Source organism: Nymphaea colorata, chromosome 6 (genome assembly GCF_008831285.2).
Source record: "Nymphaea colorata isolate Beijing-Zhang1983 chromosome 6, ASM883128v2, whole genome shotgun sequence".
Taxonomy (NCBI): domain Eukaryota; kingdom Viridiplantae; phylum Streptophyta; class Magnoliopsida; order Nymphaeales; family Nymphaeaceae; genus Nymphaea; species Nymphaea colorata.
This window is the reverse complement of record NC_045143.1, coordinates 14,912,867-14,938,136: the sequence shown is the minus strand read 5'-3', so window position 1 is coordinate 14,938,136 and position 25,270 is coordinate 14,912,867. Positions and strand designations below refer to the sequence as shown.

Genomic DNA, 25,270 nt, shown 5'->3' with positions numbered 1-25,270 from the left:
GCGTCCGATAGAAATTTTACAAGTACATTATAGTGTCACAGATATTGCGACATTTTAGAACATATCACAATAGTAACGTGAAAAATAAGGAAAAAAAAATCAATATTTTGATTATTGTGTTTTTTGCATTTTTAATGATTTTCCCCAATTTTTTCTTCTTTCTATTTTTTTAGCATTGATATTATCATGGATTCAAATTTAAACTTAAACTAGACCATATTTCGTCATTTTTATCATCATTAAAACATTTTTATTACTCTCATATGGTTTTATTTATGTTTGCTAATTAGTTTTGGACTCATTTCATTTATACCAATTTTTTATTTTTCAAAAAATTTCAAGTTTTTATCGAGATTTTGCTAAGAAAAACAACTTTGCCAAAAAATGACCAATTCTCTGATCCCAATCCAAATTAACGTTCATTGTGCTTGCTTAGCAAGCCATCATTAACCCCCCAACATCTCAGAAAAATAAAGCACTTGCATGTGGGCATGAGAAAGAGGGGGGTGGGGGGTGTAGCGAGAGAGAGGGGGAGGAGCATGGGGAAAGAGAGAGAGAGAGATTTGTCTCATTGATCTGGTTGGCAAAGGCATGCTCCGTCACTTCACATCATGGCATGAAGTACTCTGCCCCATCTGAAAATTCTTCATAAAATGTACAACCGATATCTTGAAGATCTTCACCACTGTCTGGATCACTATTGTAGCTACCATCCGATGAACCCATGGAAAACGATTTCTCTAATGACATGGGACTGAGTGTGTAAGGTGTACTGTCGTTGCTGCCTCCTTGACCATCAATTGCTTCCTCTAAATCACCAAAGCTAAAATCACGAGAAAGTTTAGACTATATGCTGCATAACAAGAAAATGAAACAAAATGACGGTACAAGTTAAGAACCTTTTATCTATGGGAAACTCCGCAACTAAGTGGACTTCTGGTCTTTCTGTAAAAACACGTTCAATGGAAACATGGCTGCAGATTGCGAAAAATGAAACTTTTAGCAAGCTGTACTTAGATCAAGAAAAAGATCTTACATCACTTCTCTTTACCTTGGATTATAACTTCTCTCAAAACAATCTCCAGCAGTAGCAAGACCATCTTTGTTTGATATGTCCTATTTCCTCATAAGGAAATAATGTTCAAGTATAAAAATAAGAATATAGATTTTTCATATGTAGCAAGTTGGCAAAGATTAAAGTTTAATCTTGGTCATTAAATTAATTGAACTGCTAGCTTACGAGATATCTGAGGTTCTTGCATTCTCCTTGCAGAATCACTGATAGAAATTTATCAACTTCAACCTTTAAAGTTTAAAAAAGAAAAGAAATTCGAGATCAAAGAAATTCTTTTAGAAAGCACCGTGATGAACATAATGAGAAAGCTGACAATATTGAAATGTTACGTAGTGAAAATTATACATTTACCTCCCTAAGGTGCACACAGTCACGTAAGATTAAGACCTCTAGTCGTAGATCATAGCCACAGTTGCTGAGACTCCTGAACAACCTAGATGTGAGAAATCCTTTTGTTGACTAGAAAAGTAAATAGAATAATTCACTATTCCCCCAGCAATAAAAGGAAATCTGAGCAGACATAAATCTTGATGAGATAATGCAAACAACTAGGACAGACTGGAAGTTGTTTATCTTGATCCCATTCACATAACAGAAACTTAGGGTTTCCAGAATTCTGGTTTCACACGCTTGCAGACCTTAGAAATATCCCAGTAAGCGTGTATGCCGAAGTAAAATCAATAAGCTTCAGATGCTGAAATCCCTACAATGGATCAAAGAGAATAACTCAGTGTACACCTCAAAATCATCATATTTTGCTTAACTGTTGCCATGCAACTTGTTCTAAATATTGCCAAATGAATACTGTTACACTGGTCGAAGGTATAAGGAGGGAGAAAGAGCAGTGAAAAATACGTAACATTAATCTGCCGTAATCTCTTATTAAAAGAGAAATAGGGTAAAGCTGCACAATTACACAATAGGTCCAAAAATAAAATAATAATAAAAAGTTGCTCATAACTATTTAATATTCCAAAGAACCACCTAACGTAAATACTATTAACACTCTCCCTCAAACTGGAGCATAGATGTTAATCATGCTTAGCTTGTCACAACATCTAGAAAACTCAATAATAGGTAAAACTTTAGTAAAAATATCAGCTGCTTGCACTTCTGAGGCTACATGTATGGTAGATATGATTCTTCCTTGGACCATGTCTTTGATGTAATGACAATCTACTTCAAACCCTGTTATCATAGAACATCTTCATATAGCTATGGAAGTAGGAATACCAAGATTCTCAAGTAAGGATTTATACCATGTCATTTTTGTAGCAGTTTGAGCTATAGCTCGATACTCTGACTTCGCATTAGACCTGGAAACAACATTTTGTTTCTTGCTTCTCTAAGATATGAGATTTCCTCCCACAAACACACAAAACCCCATTGTAGACTTTCTATCATCAACAATGTCTGCATAGTCTGCATCACTGTAGACTTCAACATCAAGAGATGTACCCTTTCTGAAGAAAAAACCTTTGCCAGGGGAGGACTTTAAATATTTGACAAACATCATTGCAGCATCCCAATGTGCCTTTTTTGGTTTTTCCATGAACTGGCTTAGTTTTGCCACAGCAAAACTAATATCTTGCCAAGTTACAGTCACATATACAAGCTTACCAAGCAAAACAAATATCTTACCGAGTTACAGTCACATATACAAGCTTACCAATCAACGATCTGTAGGATCGAGAATCTACCCCTTCAGACTCATCATCATAGAGGTGTACTCGTGGGTTCATAGGAAGAGTTGTAGGTTTTGCTCCCAACATTCCTGTGTCCGGAAAAATATCGAATACATACTTTTTCTGCGATAACACAACACTTTCATGACTACGAGTGTAACGCTCGTCTCGTGTAGGTGGGCCGGATCGGGTCCAGACCCAGACCCGAATCCACCCGCGTGGGAGCCCAACACCTCTTCTCCCTCGCCTTCCTCAACGTCTCCTTCTCCTTCGTCTCTCGTTGGTTCGCACAACAGAGAGAAATAGGAGGCGGATGAGGGTGCAGCGGCGACGCTTGGGCCAGCGGAGGAAGAACGACGGCAGCGGCGACGGCGTTGCTTAGGTAAGCCATCGGTCCCTCTCACCGTCTCTTCCTCCTCCTTTTTCTTCTTCTTCTTCTCCCTCGCCCTTCACCGCACTTTCCTCTCTCTCTCTCTCTGCCTGACTCTCTCTACCAGCGGCCTCCCTCTCTGTCTACGCTCCTCACTCCGTCTCCTCATTTTCTGTTCTTTTCCCCTTCACGCGAGTCTGCTCCCCCTTCTCCTGCAGTTTTCTCTCTCTCTTCTTCCCTCACACCCTCTTGTCTATCTCTCCTCTCTGTTCAAACTTTCCTTGCCCGTTCCCCCTCTCTCTGCCACCTCACCCTACTGTGCAACCCTCTTCCATCTCTCTCTGTCGGCTCCCTCTCCCTAACCGTGCGAGTCTCCCTCAACCGAACCCTCCCTCTCAGCCGGGCCTTCCTTTTGCCTTGCTGACTACCTCCTTCTCATGGCAGACCCTCCTCTTGCATTCTTTCTCACTGATTTTTCACCCTTTTGTGGCTGTTTGGTCGGTTTGCAGCTTGGGGAGGCATTTTTCTCTTCATAACAGCGTATAGAAGGCTTTGGTTGTGGCGGCATTGCACGATTTTTGCCGCTTGGGAATCTCTCAAACTCTTGTGGTGGCTGCCGGGAGCACTACAACAGTTTAGACTCTAAATTTGGGGTGAGCAAGGCCTAATTGAGCCTAAATTGTCGAATATTTGCTATTGGAGCATGTATAATTATTGATTGAGCATATGCTAGACTTAAGATTTGATGAATTAGAATGCATGATAACGAAGTTGCTATTTTGGAAAACGTTTAGGACTATTTTGAGTAGGATGAGAATCCACGTGTATATCTACCTCTTTAGCATAATGGGTTGATTTTTTCGAAGCTATTTGGAAACATGGTAGAGATTTGATGTGGTTGAGAAGATTTAGAACCGTTTTAATGAACACGTGACGCATGCGATTGTCGATGGGCGTATTGCGTTGTTGGTTGGGAAAGTGCATGTAAGTTGGGTGTCATTATTGGGAAGACGCCTCAACTAAGGAAAATAAGTGAGAAATGTGTTAGTGATAGATTGATCGAAGCTTTGAGTTTAGACGTTTGGTCTCAACCTCGAAGAGTTGGGAAGAGGCTTATTGGAGGGCTTTGTGGGTCGACACCCTCTTGAGGCAATGACATGCCTCAATGATTTTGTTTCATATTGGTATAAATTGTAAAACGAAGTGAGTAGAGAACTTATCGCTTGATTGTGTTTGCAGGTACACTGGGCACGTCTAGTAGACCTTGAGCGATCAGATTCGAAGCTCGAGGCATTTTGGTTATTTTGTGGACATGTGGCAGGTATGGTGGCATTCAAAGCAAATTCCTACCTGGGGCCAACTTTTGAATGTGTGTTTCCAGGATCGTTATTTCATCCTGCATAGCCTGTCGCCATCTCCAGTCAAGTAATGCCTGCTGGTACTAGAAGGAACAGAGTGTGTAGACAATGTAGACAACAAATGTTGCAGGCTACCACCAAGAGCATCAGTAAAAACAAATTTTGAGATGGGATGAAAAGTACACTACCTTTTGCCTTTGTGCAAGGCAATAGGTAAATCAGAAGGTATCTCAAAGGCATCCTCAATGATATTAGGTATAGTTACATCTTGAGAAGAAACCCGTGGGAGGTCAAGCAAAAGCATGTTGGCGGGTGTAAATCAGTGGAGGATCACGAAATCTACGGAAACCTAGAGAAGACTTACAAGGAACAGATTGAAGGGGATATGGCAGAATAGGTAAAGGAGAATGTGACAACATTTCAGACAAGGGTGAAGTCGACTAAAAATAAAGACGTGACTCAAAGAATGTAACATCTGCACTGATGTACTGCTTATTCATATGCGGGTCAAAACAAGTGTAACCCTTTTGGTGCTTTGGGCTGCTAATAAAAACACATTTAATCGATTGAGCAGCAAGTTTGTCTCTAGTAGGGCCAAGGACATAGACAAAACAGGTGCACCTGTACACTTTGGGTGGACGAGAAAAAACGGGTCTATCTGGATAAAGGAGCTGAATAGGAATTTGGTTGTCAATGGAAGAACATGGAAGACAGCCATGAGAATGGCATCACCCCAAAATTGTGCAGGAACAAAGCTATGTAACACAAGTGTGCAAGCCATCTCAAGTAATTGACGATGTTTACGTTCAGCAATGCCATTTTGTTGTGAAGTATGAGGACAAGTAATTGATAGCAAATTCTATACTTGGACTAAAATTGTAGTGAACAACTTTTTGAACTCAAGAGCATTATCAATACAAATATTTTTTACAATGAAACCAAACTGAGTCTTTATTTCAACAATAAAGTTTTGACGAATACAAAACTTCAGACTTGTCTTTTAACAAGTACACCCAACTAAGACGAGAAAAATCATCAACAATGACAAGATAATACCTAAACTTGGTCCGGCTTACAACCCGGCTAGGCTCCCAAACATCGACATGAATAAGATCAAAGATAGCATGACTGGACTAACTAATACTAAAAGGAAAACTACTTCTAGTGTGTTTGCCCACTTGACAGGCCTCACACTGAAAAGACTTGGATGTTGGAATATTGGAAAAGACACTACGAAATTCGGACAATGATGGATGACCTAATCAAAGATGCCACTGGTACAGGGTAGGCTTCAAGAGAGAAGAAGATGCCACAATCTCCACTGGTTCCGACAGTATGTAAACTCCCTTGTGCTCATGGCAGCCACCAATCGTCTTCCCAGTTTGCAAGTCGTGAATGAACCAGGATCAGATATAGCTCTACAATGCAGATCATTCATCAGCTGTGTAACAGATAAAAGATTAACAAGAAATTTTGGGGCATATAACACATAGAAAATAGAAACAAAATTAGAGAGTTTCACATCCCCAAATCCCATAATAGGAGAAAGCCGCCCATCAGCAAGCCTAACATGCTAAGGCCATAGGAATCTATGCGATGAAGTAAATAAATGAGGTTGACTGCAAAAGTGTTTTGACGCCCCAAAATCAACAATCCACATGGCACCTGGTTCGTGAGTAATACAACCAGCAGATCAACCAGAATCCATCATACCAGTAGAGGCAGTTGCAGATGTTGTAGCATGGAGAGACCGCTGAGATAGAATCTGGTCATACTCTACTTTATTCAAGGTCAAAGTAAAGTTATCAGGAGTCACTATAGAAAGAGTTTCCCTAGTGGTGTGACCACTCAAGTAGATCCTACTGGAGTATGAGTAATAAAGGTCTCTTTGCCACCTGAAGGATCAGATCCTCTGCCCTGAGTTGTGGAGACAAGACGGCCATGTTTGTCCCAAGTTTTCACAATAAGCACACTAAAGTCATCATCTGCCCCCTGCACCACGGCCTGCCTGCGTCCTCCAGGCAAAGATAGGGCTGTTGTAGGAGTCTCACTCAAAAGCTAAGAAAGAGAGACAACCAACCGACTGAGTCTATTATATGCCTTAGTAAGACCTGGAATCTCGGCTCCAGTAAGCAACTGTAGATTAGCTACCTCAAACTTAGGTGACAAACCAGCTAATAACCTTGCCACTATTGTCTGCTCGAAATGTGTCTTGTAGCATGCCTGACAAGGAGGTCGAAGGGCCTTCAGTCGTTCATATGCTGCTTTAACTAAAGCAAAGTATTGGGACAACTCCAGGTCACCCTGCTGCAATTTGAGAAGTTCTTCCTCAACTTGTAAGATTTTAGAAACATTCTTGTCATGGAAATAAGTCTGTCTCAAGAATGTCCATATGTGTTTGGCAATTGTATAGCAAGCAAGAGTAGAGGCAATATTAGATTGCACACTATTCATAATCCACGACATAACAATGCTACTGTCTTCTCTCTAGGTGGCATACTTCCCTGTTTTAACAGCTGGTTCATCCTCTTGAAGGACGTGGTCTTTTGGATGCCCTACAACTGACATCATAAACATGTGAGACCAAATTTTATGTTGTGTCCATCTAATTCCACAGTAGAACCATAAGAAAATGGATTCCCAACAACTTTATACTCATTATGGGCTATGTCACATGGGTACGGGTACGGGTTCGGACCATTTTCAAAAAACTTGGGTACGGGGGTACGGCCGTACACACACACACACACACACACACACACACACACATATATATATATATATATATATATATATATATATATATATCAAAAAATTACTAACAAAATAACATATTCATACACATATATATATCAAAAAATTACAAACAAAATAGCATATTCCCCAATCATGATCCAACAACTGAAAATATATATCAACAATTCAAGCACGTTAAAAAAAAAAATCAGATGATCTACCAGAAAACAGTAAACAGACATCCAAATCGACAGAAAACAAAAACTTGAAACTAATCGATTGAAAACAAAAACTACAAACTAACGGACATATGTAAATCGACTGAAAACAAAAAACTAGAAACTAACGAACATAAAACAAAAATTAGAAACCAACAAACGTATTACTTACCTCAAAATGTCCAATGCACATATGCAAATGGACTGAAAAGCTAAACGAAATCCTACCTGAGCACAGATGTAGCTGTCGGAGGTCTACAAGGTGCCGGAAAATGCACCAGTCTGTCGGAGGTCTGCACGGAGCCGGAAAGTGCACCAGTCCGTCATTGCTGCAACTCGACGCAGACAAAGAGATGTTGGTATGCTCCACCGGTGAGTTTGAGGTCGGAAAACCTCGTCGGAAATTAGAATCGCCTGGATTTAGCTTTCCCCTTAATCTAAAAACCCTAAACCTAAAAGCTCGTCAACACTCTCTTTATCGAAATGTTTAACTTCTAAGTTTTATGTTTTATTCATTTTTTACCGAAACTACCATTTAAATTGTTTCAAAATTACATTTGATACCACCACTAAAAAAAACATGCATGGACAATTTATTTCATTTGATACCACATCAATTCTTAGAGATGAAAAAATGATGTTGAACAAAAATTGGCTATGACAAAGCTTAAATGGAATAGAACTGAAACATCAATTGTTTCTGATGGGTCGACAGACATTCAAAGGCATCCACTAATTAACTTTATTACTATTGTTTGTGATGAGCCAGTATTTTTGAAGATAGTTGATGCATCCGGGGAGCACAAAGATGTTGAATATTTGAAGCGGTTAGTTATAGAAGTCATCAAAGAGGTTGGTCCTGATAAGGTAGTGCATATAATCACAGATAATGTTGTTGTCTGTAAGAGTGCTGGCTCAAGTTTCATGAGTGAGTTTCCTCATGTCTTTTGGACTCCATGTGTTGCACATACCCCAAATTTGGCATTGAAGGACAATATGCACTCCACCAACTGAAGAACAAGATCCTCGAGGACATGAACTATTTTCATGGATTCAACACATGGAAAAAGATGCAAAGAATATCAGAAATTTCAAGTCGATCACCAACATGCATTATCACTCTTTGGTAGTTATTCTGATATGAAATTATTGAAAGTTGCGGAGACACAGTTTGCTTCCACCATCGTCATGTTGAAAAGGTTTCAACGAGTAAAGGAAGTATTAGTTCATATGGTGGCGACAAAGATTGAAATTTCTATCGTGCTGAAGATGAGGTTAAAACTCAAGCAATCAAGAACATTATTGTGGATGATAAATGGTGGGATAGGTTGACATATTTTTTGGAGTTTACAAAACCAATTTGGTGTATGCTGAAGGAAGTGGATAAGGATGAGCCTATGCTTCGTAAGGTTTACGAAATATGGATAATATGATTGAGCAAATTCAGTCTATAGTCTTCAAACGCGAAAAAAAATGTATTGTACTTGGTAATTTAGATTTTTTTATCGCATTCATTCAATACTAGTAGAAAGATGGGAAAAGAGCAATACTTCCCTACACTGCATGGCTCATTCTTTAAATCCTAAAGATTATTCAAAAAGATGGCTAGAAGGAGCTCCTGGACGTGTCCCTCCAAATCAAGATCACGAGATATCGAAGAATAGAATATCATGCATGGAGAGACTTTATTCGGATCCCTATGTTAAAAAACAAGCTAGTTATGAATATTCAAAGTTCAATGCAGGAAGATTTGAATCCAGAGATGTAGAGATAGAAAGAGAAGATGAAGAATTAAGTCATTAAGTCCTTTTGATCAGTGTTGTACGTATCGTACGATACGACCCCGTATCGTTTTAAAAAAACGGTACGATACACCCCCCGTATCGTAAATAGGGGTGTATCATTCCTGTATCGCACGTATCGTGCGATACAGGGTCCGTATCGTACGATACGGGGCGATACACCCTGTATCGTACGATATGGGCTGATTTCGCAAAAGAGGGCCCGAGACCTACTTATTCGGCTTCTTTTTGAAAAAAATCCTCCATTCTTCATTTCTCAAGCTCGGATACTGCCGTCAGGGAGGGCGATCGTCCATTTTCACCATCAAAAAGTTGATTTTCACCGTAAAATCGAAGATTAAGTGGTCGATTTGTGCGTGGGTGGTTGATTTTCGTTGGGAGGAAAGGGGTTTTCTTCATTTCTTATTCGTAAGGTATGAAATCTCATGTTTTTACCATGTATTCATAATTTTTTACCATATAATCGTAGATTGAAAGATTTTGAGTGTTTTTCATTAAGTTTACCATAGGATTTCTTTTTTTTTTTTTTTGAAGATATGGATCTCACATGGCAATGGTGCGAAAGGGTGAAGGAGAATAACCGCTTGAAACTCAAATGTAGCTTCTGTGGGAATACATTTTCAGGAGGGATTAGTAGAATGAAATACCATTTAGCAGGGACCTCCAAAGGTGCGTCTCATTATGTTGGAGGACCAAACAAACCTTTGCCTCCATATGTGCGTCAGCAATGTTTGGATATGCTTCATGCTTTACATCAAAAAAGGATACAGAAAGAAATTGAAGAGGCAGATGTAGGCTATAATGAGCCTTTGGAAGATGAAGAAGAAGAGGAAGAAGTTTATGAATGTGATGATGAAGATGATAGCATTCTAAGAATAGATTTGGGGACCTCAAGAGGTAGAGATTGTAGAGGAAAATGGATCATGTATGAAGGAGGTCGATCTGGCGTAACGGGAAGGAAGAGAAGAGGCACAGCAGATAGGGCCAGGCGTGGTATGCAACCACCTAATGGTAGAGTTCCTACAGGTAGGTCTAGTTTTGGCTCTATTAAGAGCTTTTTTCCTTCATATACTAGCCTAGGTGGTCAGCCACAGATTCGTGTTGCTATGACATCTAAAGATATGTTATATCAAGCACAAAAGATGGTAAGAAAATGGTTTTATGATGCATGTATTCCATTTAATACAGCTAATTCTTTTCAATTCCAAGTCATGGCAGATGTAATTGCTTCTATAGGCCCCGGATTCAAAATGCAATCATATCATCAGTTGAGGGGTAAAATTCTTCAAGATACAGTGAAAGAAGTGTCTGAACATTGCAATCAATTGAAATTATCTTGGAAGGAAACAGGTTGCTCCATTATGTCAGATGGATGGACTGATACAAGGTCAAGAACACTTGTAAATTTTCTTGTTTATTGTCCTAAAGGTACAATGTTCTTGAAATCTCTTGACTTGTCTGATGTTCCTAAGACTGCTGAGATTTTGTTCAATGTTTTTGATAATGTCATACAAGAAGTTGGACCTACAAACATTGTACAGTTTATTACAGATAATGCTGCAAATTATAGAGCTACAGGAGATTTGTTATTTCAAAAGTATGGAACATTCTTTTGGAGTCCATGTGCCACTCATTGTGTTAATCTTATGCTTCAAGATCTTAATGAGATGCATGATATGAAATCAGCCATTGAGCAATGTCAAGAGGTAACAAAATTTTATCTATAATCATGCATATGTATTGAGTTTGATGAGAAAGTTTACAAAAGGAGTTGAATTGATACGACCTGCACAAACTAGATTTGCCACAAATGTATTGACTGTGCAGAGTGTGGTGAAACAAAGAACTCCTTTGAGGCAGATGTTCGCTAGTGAAGAATGGGTTGCATATCCACATGCTCATAAAAGAAATGCTTCTTTAGCCAGGACAACCATGCGTCTAGGTAAATACATAGAAATGTTTAATTTACTTTGCATTGTTACATTTGATTCTTTTAGAACTTTCACATTGATTTGTTATAACGTTATATTTTTGTTTACATTTGTGGTGGAATAGGTATGGGTTTGATTGTCCAAACCTAGCACGTTTTGCAATCAAAGTCCTCAGCCAGACATGCAGTGCTAGTGGATGCGAAAAGAACTGGAGTGTGTTCCAACATATCCATAGCAAAAAAAGGAATAGGCTCGAACATAAAAGGTTGAATGACCTTGTCTTTGTTCGATATAATATGAGGTTGAAACAAAGGTAATATAGCTTAATGTTTACATTTTTTGTACAATATATTTATATGAAATTATATATTAATAAGTTTTCTCTTATGTAACGTAGAGAATTACAAAAAACATCAGCAAGGAAGCACACATCTCAGTTCGATCCTATCAGCTTGGAAAACTTTGACGATCTGGAGCCATGGATTGAGGAAGAACTGGCTACAATATTTGATGATGAAGATCTTGAATGTTTCAACCTTGAAGCTGAAGCAACAGAAGGCTTTGTTGATGAAGGAGAGTCTGCTAGTGCTACTGCTAGTGCTGAATATGTTGGTGAGGATCTTCCAATTCTTGACGATGAAGATGAAGAAGAAGATGAAGATGAAGATGATGAAGATTATGAATGATGAATCATTATATGTATTGTTGAACACTTGAATGTTTTATCACTTTATGACTTATGCTTTGTTGATTGAAATTGAATGATATTGTTATGAATTTTGATGTCTATGAAGTATGAATGATGAACCGTGAACGCGTACGTTTATAGCATTTAGCAATAATGAGTCTATCATTATCTAAAACATGTTTTCTACAAAAAATTTATTATTTTTAATTTTTTCTGATTTTTTTTTTGAATTTTCCTCTCTTTTTAAAATTTTTCTGATTTATTATTATTATTTTAAAAAAATTTACGATACGGTTACGATACGGCGTATCTTAAAGCCCGACCGATACGCCTTATGATACGCGTTTTACAACATTGCTTTTGATTGGTGGTCAACATATGGATCAGAAATGCCAACTCTCCAAAAATTGGCATTGAAATTGCTTAGTCAGCGTGTCACATTGTCAAGTTGCGAAAGGAATTGGAGCATATATTCTCATATACATAATATTAAAAGGAATAAACTCACTAGCAAGCATGTAGAAGACCTTGTTTATGTGCACTCCAATTTGCATCTACTTTCAAGAAAGGATAAAGAGTATAGGTATGATACATCTATGATTCTATATTTGTTTATGTTATTTTGTTAATTTAATATTTCAACTCTTTAATCTTCTTATAATTAAATGCAGTCGTGGATCATCTCAATATTGGGATGTGGATGCAGAAGAATTCGATTTTGACGGAGAGTGCAACTTACAAACTGCTAATCTAGATTTAGCTGATCTGTTATTCCTTCTGATGATTTTGCTGATAACATTGATTTTAGTGAAAGGACTGAAGATAATCAAGAAATCGATGGAGGAAAATTAGAATATAAGATTAATACAAGAATGATGAATTTCATTTTATTTTTTTTAATTGTTGAATCAATTGATGGAACAATCCTTAAAACTGTAATGATCTAATCCTTCTTGATTTGTAGTGGTTATTTGTTAATTTTTATTTAAATTTTTCTGATATAATATATAATATAATAATGTCTCGCCGCACCTGCACTGAAGTTTTTTTGGACCTTGCCGCATCCTGCAACCCACACCCATGTGACATAGCTCTTCGGATCTGAACCACTCCACCATCATCAATGACTAAGGTAAAACAACTTCGACTTCATCATACAATCAATGGAACTGATCAGCGATGCATGAGATTAAGTCGTGATAAGATCCCTGATCTATGCCACGGTGAACTTTAACGCCCAACAAAACAACACCAATGATGTTGGCAGAAAAAGAAGACAAGTAGAAGGGACCGACCAACCTGTAGCGTCAAGCTCACTTAGGGCGAAACTGGCTCTAATACCATGTTACACTCGTTGAAGGTATGAGGAGAGAGAAAGAGCAGTGAAAAATATGTAACATTAATCTGCCCTAATCTCTTTTTAAAAGAGAAATAGGGTAAAACCTAACAATTACACAATAGGTCAAAAAATAAAACAAATAATAACAAAAAGCTGCTCCTAACTATTTAATATTCCAAAGAACCACCTAACATAAATACTATTGAACAAATACTATGCACAAGAATAAAAGAAACTAGCTGCAGTATGCATGCAGCGGGCATCCATGCAGGTACAAAAGAAAAATGAAGACAGGGTCTTAAAGCTTACTAGATTTAACATTACGAATTGATGGTTACCTTGAGAAGTATTTGCACTTTATGATCATTAAGCTTGAACCCACGCAGAGTCAAGGAGGACAAAAGAGGACATCCATTAACTATGTCAAAACAGGTGGAACTTTTTAAACTTTCGTCGCCACCTGCCATTTGCAGTCAAAGAATGAAAAGGGAAGAGATACAGAACTTCCAAGTAAAGATCTGTAGTAATTTACTTACCTATTCCAGAGGATTCAAAGAATAAATGCTCCAAACAGGGGCAAAATGAGCTTAGAGACTTCAATGTTTGCTTCAAATTAACATTTCTGCACAAAAAACCCAAAAGGAGAAGTACAGCAAATTAGCCTTTGTGTAGAATGATACACTTCTGAACTCCAATATCAGGATGCTGTAACCCTTATGAGTGTGGATGTGATCCCCATTACAATAGGGACTATCCTATATTTCAACGAAACAGAAAAATAGATAACTAACATACAGAATTGATATTTGGCATGATAACATGAGATACTAAACGTTCCATATTCGGAAACACCTGTCAAACCCATTTAAAAGACATGAAATCTAACCAAATTTAACATCATTGTAAACTTCATGGAATATGTATCTCCTTTAAGATCTTGAAGGTGCAACTTGAAAACAATTGTATACAAGCTCAGAAAAGTGAACCGCAAGAGATATACAGTTTGTCAGTAAATGAATATCTGAAAGTAGAAACATTGAGCCAAAAGTTTAGAAAAAATCAACAAATGAGATAATTCCTCGGCATCTGATTTCTGATTGCTTTTGCCTAGTTATACATAGATATCCAGTCCTCCCTTGTGTTCCTTGAAAAATCTCTTCCACTTCATTGCACAAAGAGTCGTGTGTGTGTGTGTGTGTGTATATATATATAGAGTACATCTGGAGGTACATTAAAAAAATTTAAAGAATCTTACTGGGAGAGCTAAGACCATCATTCCCTGCTTCATTTAGAACATCATCCATATACAAATCACTATATACAGGGAAAATTGAGCTATAGATGACTACAATAACAAGTACTGTGGTAAGTTGCTTTTTACCATGAACACAATCAAAACTTACAGGCCGACTACTGCAAAATCAAAGAGAGATCTACAGACAGACAGTGCTGTACAGAGCGTTGTAGTGTCCATTGCATCAATATTGTACAGGTGCAATTGCCTCAACAGACCCCTTCAAACATGACAACACAATGTTAAGACTGGGAACTAAAGAAAATAACTTACTGCCAAGCCATTATTCTCCAAAACAATTCAAACTTACCCAATTGCACCATTGCCCAAAGTCAGGGGTAGCAAGCAAGACCGTGTAAGAAAACATGGCATTTTTTCTTGCTCAGATCTTCTGTCATGCCATGAAAAAGATGATGTATCTACAGGATTATGAGCAGCAAAGACCATTGATTGACAAAACCTTGTCCCTCTTAGAGCAACTGGCTGTATCCCCAACTTGAGTGACCTGTCAGAAAAATTTGTCCTGAAAATTAATTACTGGAGATGAACAAAGCCAATCTATGTAAAAAACATCAACAACGGCCATATGCCTAAAGTAAATAAGAAAAATAAAATATAAGCAACATGGTACTAGCAACTAGCAAGTGACAAAGAAATTGCATCCAAACAGATTATCTGTAAAGTATGTGAAAAATATCAGTCAGCTTACAGAAATTAGCTTTTCCTTTCTTTTCTCCTAATGGAAAACTAAAATTCACTATTAAGTAAAAATGAATTGGTAAGTAGGGAGGCATTCCTTGTCAAAATAAAACAAAAATGATAAGAAGATCATAGTATATGAACAATGGCTTATGACTTTCAAGTAGTTGATAGGATAGGCAAACAATGCATTTGAGAGACGATTTTATGACGCTTGCATTCTTTTTAATGCATAGACTTATTTTCAAGTCATGCCACTAGGCCCCAGGTGTAAAATGTTTCTTATCATCAATTTAGGGGTAAAATTTTTAAATTATGAAAAGGAAGACAAATTGTGATGAATTAAGAATAAGTTGAAAAGAGACTGGTTCCAGCGCCATCATTATAATTGTTTGTGGGTCTTTTTAATTTTTTAAGTTTTGACAAAGTTCAATCATGTCACTGTTTTTGAGTTATTTATCATTACCTCGAAGTGTGTATCAATTTACGGAACTTTTATTTCGATCTTCTCTCTTGATCAATTAGGTCAAAGGTTTCTTCAATGGCTGATCCTACTCATGTCAACAACACCACCAATTCTATCCCCATCTTCAAGGTAGTTTCGAAGCAACTATACCATTTGGCATTTAGAGACATAAATCAAGGATGAAGATCTTCGGGCCTCTGGCCTGTCTACAAGGTAGTAATCATGAAACATGCCAGGTTCGGAAGACAAACATTTTACGTCTGGGTGGCAGCACACATTTTCCATTTTCCATATTCTTTTCTTGTGAAACTACAATCTGTTCTTCTCTCACAAAATTTTGGATTCTTAGCTATTTGAATGCCATGCTACAAGGTAGCCATACTGTTAATAAGAATACTAAGACCACCTAGGACCAAATCGATGCTATGCTGAAAGTGCGTAGAATGTTAGACTGGGTTTACCAGGAAATTAGGGCATGGTTAGCAGAAAGAAATGATGGTCTCCCACTTCGAGGGGGAGATAACCCTCCTACTGACTTGGCTACAGTTTTATTAAGATCCTTGTTAGGGTTTCCCAACCCTGATTACAGCTTTTAAACCAACATAAGGGAAGTGGGTTGTCTCGTTACCCACCAGACCCATATCCAAACTAAGAGGAATATTGCGACAAAGAGAAAGAAGGAAAAATTAGGTACGTTTCTGTCCCTCCCCCAACAGTCTCATTGTATCACCAATGCACACAAGTAACTCCAATAGTGACTTGAGCAATTTTCTTGCACTTTGCTTCAGCTATTGAAAGAGTTACTCTCTGTTGTTTACTCTCTGTTGTTTCTTACTTTCCATGAGATTACAGAGATCCAGAGAAGATACAAAGCCACTAGTAGACAAACTATTATAAGCAGATCCTCCAAAATTAGCATCACAATAAGCATCAAGCTATGAGAAGTAGAAGAGGAGAAAAACACGCCATAAAGCATACTAAATCTTATGTAGCAAATTGTCAAGGGCCAAGGAAGCAAGGAGATGAAAGAAGAGTGCTTAACTGGCTTAGCACATGAACCACATATGTAATGTTTTTAGTCTATCTACAGTTTCCCATAAGTTATTGTTAGCCTGCGACTAACAGGGGAAGATTAACTCACGCACTCTGCTCCGATGAAAGCCCAGCCTCCAAAATAATCTCTAATATTCATTCGTAATTAGAGTTAACTCCCTAAGGACCTTACATACTCTGATTCCTTAGATTGGGGTGGGTTATTATGTCGTATTATCCACTCGATCCATCTACCCAACGTGACAGACTCCAATGTGCGTATTCAGCTCCAAAGGACCGATCTGTGACTCCTTACTGAACTGGACCCATAACCCATAGGGTCCAACCCTTAACAATACTCCCCCCTTACAAAACACCTTGTCCTCAATGTGTAAATTTTGGAAAACGAGACTGTATGTCCTCTGCTAACTCCCAGGTTCATGGCAGATCATCATAAGTGTTCCACTCGATAAGCCATTCAGTATGTAACTGCTTCCCTTGTCTCACTCTTCGAGTTCCCAACCTGTGGTAGGGGTATAGGGCTGTTGGTTCAGTTAGTGCAGGAGCTGCCCTGGCTTCCGTACTTGTGGGTGCATTGAAACAGGGTTTCAACTTTGAAACGTGAAACACTAGGTGAATTAAGCTCCCTTTAGGCAATCCAAGTTCATAGGCTACAGAGCTATGTCACATAGGTACGGGTACGGGTGCCGGTGTGGGTACGGGTACTGACCATTTTCAAAAAACTTGGGTGTGGGAGTACGGCTGTATATATATATATAAACAATAAGAAACTTAGAAAATATATATCAAAATAAAGAATATACATCAACATAAACAAATAAATAACATATAAAATATATATCAACGGCTCTTGCAGCAGTGTGTTTTAGAAACCTATGAAACACTTTAAACATATGGACAACCAAGCAGCCCCTTAGTCAAATATGAACATCAATAGAATTTTCACATCCAAAGAATAGAATAAAAAATAAGGTGAACAAAATTAAATCAAAGTAAAATTGAGCAGTTTGGATCTATAGATACCCAAGTGTCAAAGTACCCACTTTGGGTACGGGTACGGCGACACGGGTACGTGGACCTTACTGAAGTACCCATGTGACTTAGCTACAGAGCCTATCCTCCTTTTAACTCGGTATGAACCAACAAACCTTGGTGCTAGCTTGCCACTGTCGTTCTTTAGTGCTAAGCCTATGCCATGGGTATTGTGTCGAAGGAAGACCCAATCTCCTTCAGCCGCAAGTCTCGGTGTCTCATGTTATACTGTATCACCATGCAGTTTCTGGCAACAACTAAGTGTTGTTTGAGATATTGGAGGACATCTACATCATCCCCCTTGTTGTTCCTGGTTGGTATCTCCCTAGGTCAGGTGGGGGGCATCCGTAGATAGCTTCGAAGAACGACCCCTGTTGAAGAGTGCCAGCCTGTGTTATAAGCATATTCAGCCAGCTCAAGTAATCTGCCAAAAATTTTGGACGCTGTCCTGTGAAGCACCTGAGATAAGTTTCAAGGCTTTTGTTCACTATCTCCGTCTGCCCATCCGATTGCAGATGATAGGCTGTTGACATCTGCAGCTTGGAGCCTTGAAGTTGGAAATATTCCTTCCAAAATGAGCTCAGAAATAGGGAGTCTTCGATCGTTGACATCATCCGAGGCATGCCATGGAGTTTTCCCACGTAGTCATGGAAAGCTCTAGCCGCCGTCTTCGCGGAGAAAGGGTGGGCTAATTCTATGAAATGGGCATGTTTCGATAGACGATCTACCACTACCAAGTTGGCTGACTTTCCCCTAGATTTGGGCAGTCCTTCCACGAAATCCATGAAAATATCCTCTCAGATGTGGTCGGGAATCGGAAGTGGCTGTAGTAACCCCATGGGTTTCATAGTTTCTTGCTTATTTTGTTGGCAGACTTGGCACCTCTGAACATAGTCTGTGATCGACCTCTTCATCCCAGGCCAATAGAAAGAGGATTGGATCCTCTATATGTCCTTTCCACTCCCTCATGGCCTGCTGCTTTGGAGTTATGGTAATGCTCCAGAAGTCTCCACCAGCTCCGATTCGGGAGGTATAAACACTCTTCCTTGGTAGTACAGGTATGGTTCTCGCCACATATACCCATAGCATTGGGTCGGGCTGCTGCTTATGCGCCTCCTTATGTCTTGTATAGAGGCTGCTGCCTGATGCACCTGCTTAATCCTATTCCACAGCTCAATCTGTGCCTGAGAAAAAGTCATTAGGGTCATTAAAGACTCACCCAACTAATCGCTGGCGTGTGACAGCCCGTCCGCCACTGGGTTCTCCTTCCCCTTTTGAAATTGTATCTCAAAGTCAAACCCCATGAGTTTAACAATTCAACGTTGCAAGGAAGGGGACAAGGACTTCTGCTGCAAGCAGTATTTGAGGCTGTGGTGGTCAATGCCAGTATGTATTGAGGGCATTAGCCCTAAACATGATTAATACACTTACTTGAGCTTGCGCAGAGGTTGGGCTTCTGAGTGTGGGAGTGTGTGAGTATCCTGTTAGCTGGAAGCTAACAAAAGTTTTCACTCTTGCAGAGGATTGATTTTCAATGACAACAATATTTTAAATATATCAAGAAGCCCACTTCTATTTCTCATGACAAAGTATTCAAGTAGACCTTGTACAGTCATCAATGAGAGAAACAAAAAAGGGCAGAGCCTCTTATAGGCAAAATTGGTGAAGATCCTCAGACATCTGAACATACAAAATCAAATGATACCTTATACTGAACTTCTCCATGACCAAAAAGTAAAGGATGTCTGTGTGCCAATCCACAACCCTGGCAATTTTTTACATGATCTGACACAAGTATCCTTGGAAAATGCTGGAATAGACTAATTTTGTTGCTTTACACCTAACAACTGGGTCAATTGATAACTATGTGCCCAATTAGACTGTGCATACATTTGCTTCAAGTAATAACTACTGTCCTTTGCCTCGTCAAGCTTAACTATGCTCAGAGAAAACTTGGTTGAATCACTCCCAGTATCCAAGATTTAATTCTGGAAATGTTCTGCCTGTTCACCCAACGCAAGTGCATAATTCTCATCAATTTTTGCAGGCTTTCCTTTTGCACCAACAATGTACTTCTCAACAGACAAAGCCTTTCAAAACTGCCTTCCATAGACAAATAAGCATGGTTGGTACCATCAGACTTCACAGCTAGCACATGCATCATTTTTTTTTGTCCATTTTGCCGTATCATAATTGTGATAAAAACAGAAAGAGAGAGAGAGAGATCTGCACAACCAACACCTCTACTGTTTCCAGACCGATCTCTTTATACTAACAGAGGTCAGTCAGCAGATTCACCGCAGCTAACAGAAACTAATGCAGGATGAGAAGACCAATAAAACAGAAACTGAGCCTTCATAGTTCTAGCTACTATGACAAACCAGTGTAAAAGAGAGTATAAAGAGTTGCAATTGAGACCAGGTTATCCAAAATGTATAAGGATAGCTACTTGCCCAAACTTTGTAACAAACATGACATGTAATGGATCAGCTGACATTCCCACATGCATTTTCAAAGAAAGGAAACGCCCAGAAAAGATCCATCAAACACAAGTCATCTAGCCCTCGGTGTGTCTCCAATCAAGCTAACACTCAAAAATGACCAAACCCAAATAAACAGTTAACAGAACTCACCAAATAACTCAGATTTTCCAGATTTGTCAATCTGAGCCCTAATTACAGAAGGGATTCACATACAATATCGATAAAGCCCTAGAAATTCTAGGACTCACTTGAAATCGATAAATCTTGAATCATATGGAAAGACATATGTACACTAAGTAGTAAGCTACAATTTTTAACATACACTAGTAGGGTGCATGCTGAAACTGTCTATTCATGTACATGGCATGATTTATCCCCGGTAATACTACAGTCACAAATATCAGAAATAGTTCAAAAATTTGTGTTTTTATAACCAAAAGAACATGAAATATTTTTTATAAAAAAATTTTCCATATTTTCAATGTAAAGACTTAGTAGCAAACTCTTAAATTCTAAATTTTTTTACTGTTTTATTATTATTATTTTCATTTTTCCATGTGAAAATATCACCTACGCGCACTTCTGATTACATAGCTCATATGGAACAGTATTATGCATGAATAACGTTGCTACAAGTTTTGCTTATCATGCAAAAAACTATCATATATAAACATGTGCATTGAAGTATAGCTTGCGAATGAATCAAAGTCAGATTCGATTGCATGTCCCTGAAGAGTCCAAATTGACAGCAAAATAATTGAGGTTTTGCATTGCTCTTGCACACACAACTCTCTTTCAGATCTAATCAATCATCAAATAAGTGCACACTTGTATACACTTGGAGGTTCAATTAAGGAACCAAAAAGACATCTTTTTCCTTGTATGTACAATGTACAAAGTTGGAGCTCACTCTTCTAACCAAAAACAAACAGAACTAGTTAGGCAGGAAGAATCTTACTGCAGGTTTTTTGCAGCGCGCTGGACCATTGCAAACACAACTGAGTTATTCACTTTTGTTTCTGCAGATGTTAAATCAATATACTGGTAGCATAATGAGTCCATAGCGCACTTATTGAACATTGAACAGGTTGCTGCAGCACGGCAAACACTTCGCGTGTCAAGCATAGAGAACACCTTGAGCATAACAGAAACCAAAATTATTTTGATAAAAAAAGAAATTCAGAAATCCTGACAAAAAAACCAAAAAAAAACCCACAAGTGTGGCACAAAATCACACATAAATCTAGTTGTTTCTGTGTTTGATGAAAAGGTAAAGATCAGAAGCATTATCATAGATATCATGATATTTTCAAAAATATTGCGATAGTAATGACAAAAAATGGAAAAAACCAAAAAATGTGTTATTTTTTAAAAAAAAAACATGAAAAATATATTTATTGTTCCATTTTTTTATTTTCCTCATTTTTTACATCAAAATCATCATAAATTCATATCAAACTTAAATTAATTTATTTATCACCATGAAGACATTATTTTTAACATTTTACCTAGTCTTTCTAGTGTCTATTTTCTCATTTATTTTGTTTTTACCAACTTTTTAGATGTTTTCTATTTTTCCCATTTTTTTGAGATTTTCCTGACAAAAATAACTTCACCCAAAAAAAATACTCAAAATAAAAAACCTCACCTGTAAAAACCTAAGAACGATATTTGTGAAAATGATCAGAAGTATCCATGTGATAACATATCTCTATATTCAGAAAAAAAAAAGAGAGAAATAGAAGAAAGAAATTTCTAGGCACACAAGAGCCCATCCATCCGCTCTTTCACCTGCAAACTACCACAGTCACCATCAACTGGCATTTGCCACAACCACCATCTGCCCTGCACCTCCCTTCCCGACATTCCCCTCCACAAAAAAAAAAAAAAAACCACACACAAATACCACAAATGTTCACACAAAAGTTACTGCTTAAAAGTTCATATTCTGTATAACGTGAAACAATTATTACCTGCTTAAGTGCATATGAAGTGAAATGTCGTTTACTTGGTCAAGGGTATAGCAAGTTCCATTTTGCTCTCACCTGCACCTTACACATATTAGATGGTTGGATGATTAGGAAAGCCTAGTAGATGACACCTACATGGTTTGCTTTCTATAGTACAGACTTAGGTTGTATCTTTCGAAGTGTGAAAAGGATATGTGAGAATGCACGCCCACACCCCAAGAATGAAGGATATGAATAAGTCAAGCACATATTTAGCTCCTTGTATCCTAAACTCAACATCATAACACATGAAATGGCAATGAAGCTAGAACCCATCCCCTACCATGACCTGAAAGGAAGGGTATTCTTTCACCCATCGTTTTGGCAATTCCCTCACTCACAAATTGGTGAACATGAACCATTATCATTAATAGAACCACCAGCGGTTTTCCCTCAATGTTGGCCTTAACCCACATGGAACTAGATACAGGGAGTAAAGGAGTCTAGCCAAAATATGGTATATCACCTCAACAATTTCCTTATTACCATCTTTTGCCTCATCACTATCTTCAAGGGAGTTGTCATAACTTTCCTCATCACTTTGGAGTTTGGACTAAGTAGACGTGGAAAGGTTTGCTCTTGTAGGCTTTGGACCATGTTTCATCACAAGTGAGAGTTAGCCCTTCCATTATTTCTTTTTTTTTTTTTTTTTTTTTGCTGAGAGACACAATTGGTTTTGGGTGTACAGTACGAGTTAGATGAGGAAGATTTCTCTTTCCATCTGCCTTTCTTGAAGGGCCCAATCTTATTAACATACAATGTAGCACTCAAAGTCATGACAATGAGATTTGTCCACATATGGCATCTACAAATTAGTGGAGTTCGTCATAAGACAAGTTTAACATATTCAACATTGGGTCGCCTTTGAAAAACCAGAAGAGATCATGCACATAAAGAAATAAAATTTCAATTCTGGATTCATTTGTTTGCAAATGCGAGCACTTCAAAAGGTTGGATGACATTGGGTCCATGCTACAAAATATGGTTAGAACTTGAGCCAAATTATGTCTTTTTTTTTTTTTTTTTTTTTTTTTTTTTTGAGAGACACAATTGGTTTTGGGTGTACAGTACGAGTTAGATGAGGAAGATTTCTCTTTCCATCTGCCTTTCTTGAAGGGCCCAATCTTATTAACATACAATGTAGCACTCAAAGTCATGACAATGAGATTTGTCCACATATGGCATCTACAAATTAGTGGAGTTCGTCATAAGACAAGTTTAACATATTCAACATTGGGTCGCCTTTGGAAAACCAGAAAAGATCATGCACATAAAGAAATAAAATTTCAATTCTGGATTCATTTGTTTGCAAATGCGAGCACTTCAAAAGGTTGGATGACATTGGGTCCATGCTACAAAATATGGTTAGAACTTGAGCCAAATAAGCACCTATTTCAAGGTGATTCTATGAGCAACGAGCTCTTTGCAGTCCCCGCATGAGCCAAGCTACAAGCAAGTCATCTTTGTTTCCCAGCTATTTTTTGTAATTGTTAATACCAGCATTCTTCAATAAAAATGATACGGTTAATAGTGTATTTTTCACATGTTTATCTATAACGGTCGCCAACGTGAGCTGGCACGTGTACCTAACGTGTATAAAAAGAAAATTCTATCGACCACGATAGGAAGTAAACGTAGCTGATATACAATCTGTTATATCCAAAATGGCAAATTTTCTAATTACATGCAACGTCCCTTTAGGTAGCTAATAGACCTAGCCTGGCTCATCAAAGCGTCTTGACGATAGAAGAATTAATTTCTACTAAGATAGATCATCGAGATCCATGAAGTAACTAAACAGAGCGACTTTCTCAGCCCATATTGCCCGAACAGAAGGAAAAAGGAAAAATCCAAAAATGGAACATCAGCAATGACAAAAGAAGAAACATACTTAATATAAGAAACAAGTTCTGCAGTCCGTGTCAATGTGACAAATTAGAGAAAGGGTCAGCATCGTTCTGAAATGAAAACTATTGCCCTAAGGATAAACCACGTCTAGCTAAGAAAAGAATTTTTTGCGTTATGCTTATCTAAACGACAACAGGCCTATCATGAGAACCCAAGCGAAGCTTTTTTTTTTCTTTTTCCAATCAATCAATATCCAGAAGCGGGAGGAATTTCCGAGTCCCCAAAAGGTGAAAAGAAATCTCCAAAGTAAGCACACGTCCAATTATCCCATAATGCGACTAGGAAAACTGCGGTTTTCTCAATTGATAACTAAAACAAAGCCTAACTTTGGATCACTTAGATGGAAATACCAATTAAAGGAGGAGGAACTCACTCTGACGGTGAGATCGTACGGGAGAGACCAAGCGATGGAGTTGTGGGTGGACGCTTGCTTCCTGGCCAACCGTCTGGCTGCCTCATGGATCCTAAGGCCAAGAGACATCGTCCTCTCAGTCATCTCGCTCCGCTCCGAGTGTCCCGCCACTCGGTCAATGAGGCGCTCGAGGGAAAGCTCGATGACGCCGGGGTCTGAAAGGCCCAGAAGCGCCTCCAGAATCAGGTCCGCCTCCGCGAATCGCGAGGAAATCCGGGGTTCGAGCGGCTCCATGGCAAACGACGGACGCGCGCGAGAGAGAGAGAGGGAGGGAGGGAGTGCGCACGGGCCGGGCGGGCCCGGAGGGGAGCTTGGGGAACTGGCCGGTCATGGGTTCGGGCATGGAATTTGAATACAATCCGTGGGCCCAGCCCGATGTCATGTGGGGCCTAAAGGCGGGCCCGATAACGAGTCTGCTTCGGGCTGGTCCCACAACCAAAAATCGGGTCTGGGTTCAGCCCGACTCGTAAAAACCTGTCCTATTAAATTAAAAAATATATTTTTAAATATAAAATAATATATAAATATAATTAATTGTAATAAAATATCATAAATATATATATAAATTAATAAAAATTTTAAAAAAACAATTATTGGGCACAAATCAGGCTTATCTGGCCCATCGGGCTTGGGCCCGAGTCGGGTCAAGTACCGGGTACTTGGTGGCGGCCCAAGCCTGTGCCCAGCCTTAGGTTAGATGTCTTAAATGTAG

At 38.6% G+C, this 25,270-nt stretch overlaps 2 protein-coding genes across 3 annotated transcripts; one reads left to right on the top strand and one right to left on the bottom strand.

Annotated features, from left to right (window-relative positions):
- Positions 1–354: 354 nt before the first annotated feature.
- LOC116256736 (F-box protein At4g02760-like) lies at positions 355–24,862 on the bottom strand. 2 transcript variants are annotated; one of them, XM_031633204.2, is made up of 13 exons: positions 24,520–24,652; positions 22,203–22,274; positions 21,188–21,363; positions 14,807–15,001; positions 14,606–14,716; positions 13,739–13,824; positions 13,541–13,662; positions 1,714–1,778; positions 1,427–1,499; positions 1,241–1,303; positions 1,052–1,116; positions 900–974; positions 355–823 (listed from the first exon to the last, which is right to left on the bottom strand). In XM_031633204.2, the coding sequence occupies exons 3-13, from the start codon at positions 21,352–21,354 to the stop codon at positions 610–612; spliced, it is 1,236 nt and encodes a 411-aa protein (XP_031489064.1). In that variant the 5' UTR covers positions 21,355–21,363; positions 22,203–22,274; positions 24,520–24,652; the 3' UTR covers positions 355–609. The 2 variants fall into 2 exon arrangements, with proteins under 2 accessions (XP_031489064.1, XP_031489060.1); XM_031633200.2 differs by lacking the exon at positions 22,203–22,274 and having other exon boundaries at positions 24,520–24,862.
- Positions 7,735–13,219, top strand: LOC126410179 (uncharacterized). The gene is made up of 2 exons (XM_050078457.1): positions 7,735–11,488; positions 11,573–13,219. Exon 1 carries the CDS (start codon positions 9,781–9,783, stop codon positions 10,969–10,971), a length of 1,191 nt encoding a protein of 396 aa, XP_049934414.1. The 5' UTR covers positions 7,735–9,780; the 3' UTR covers positions 10,972–11,488; positions 11,573–13,219.
- Positions 24,863–25,270: the final 408 nt, after the last annotated feature.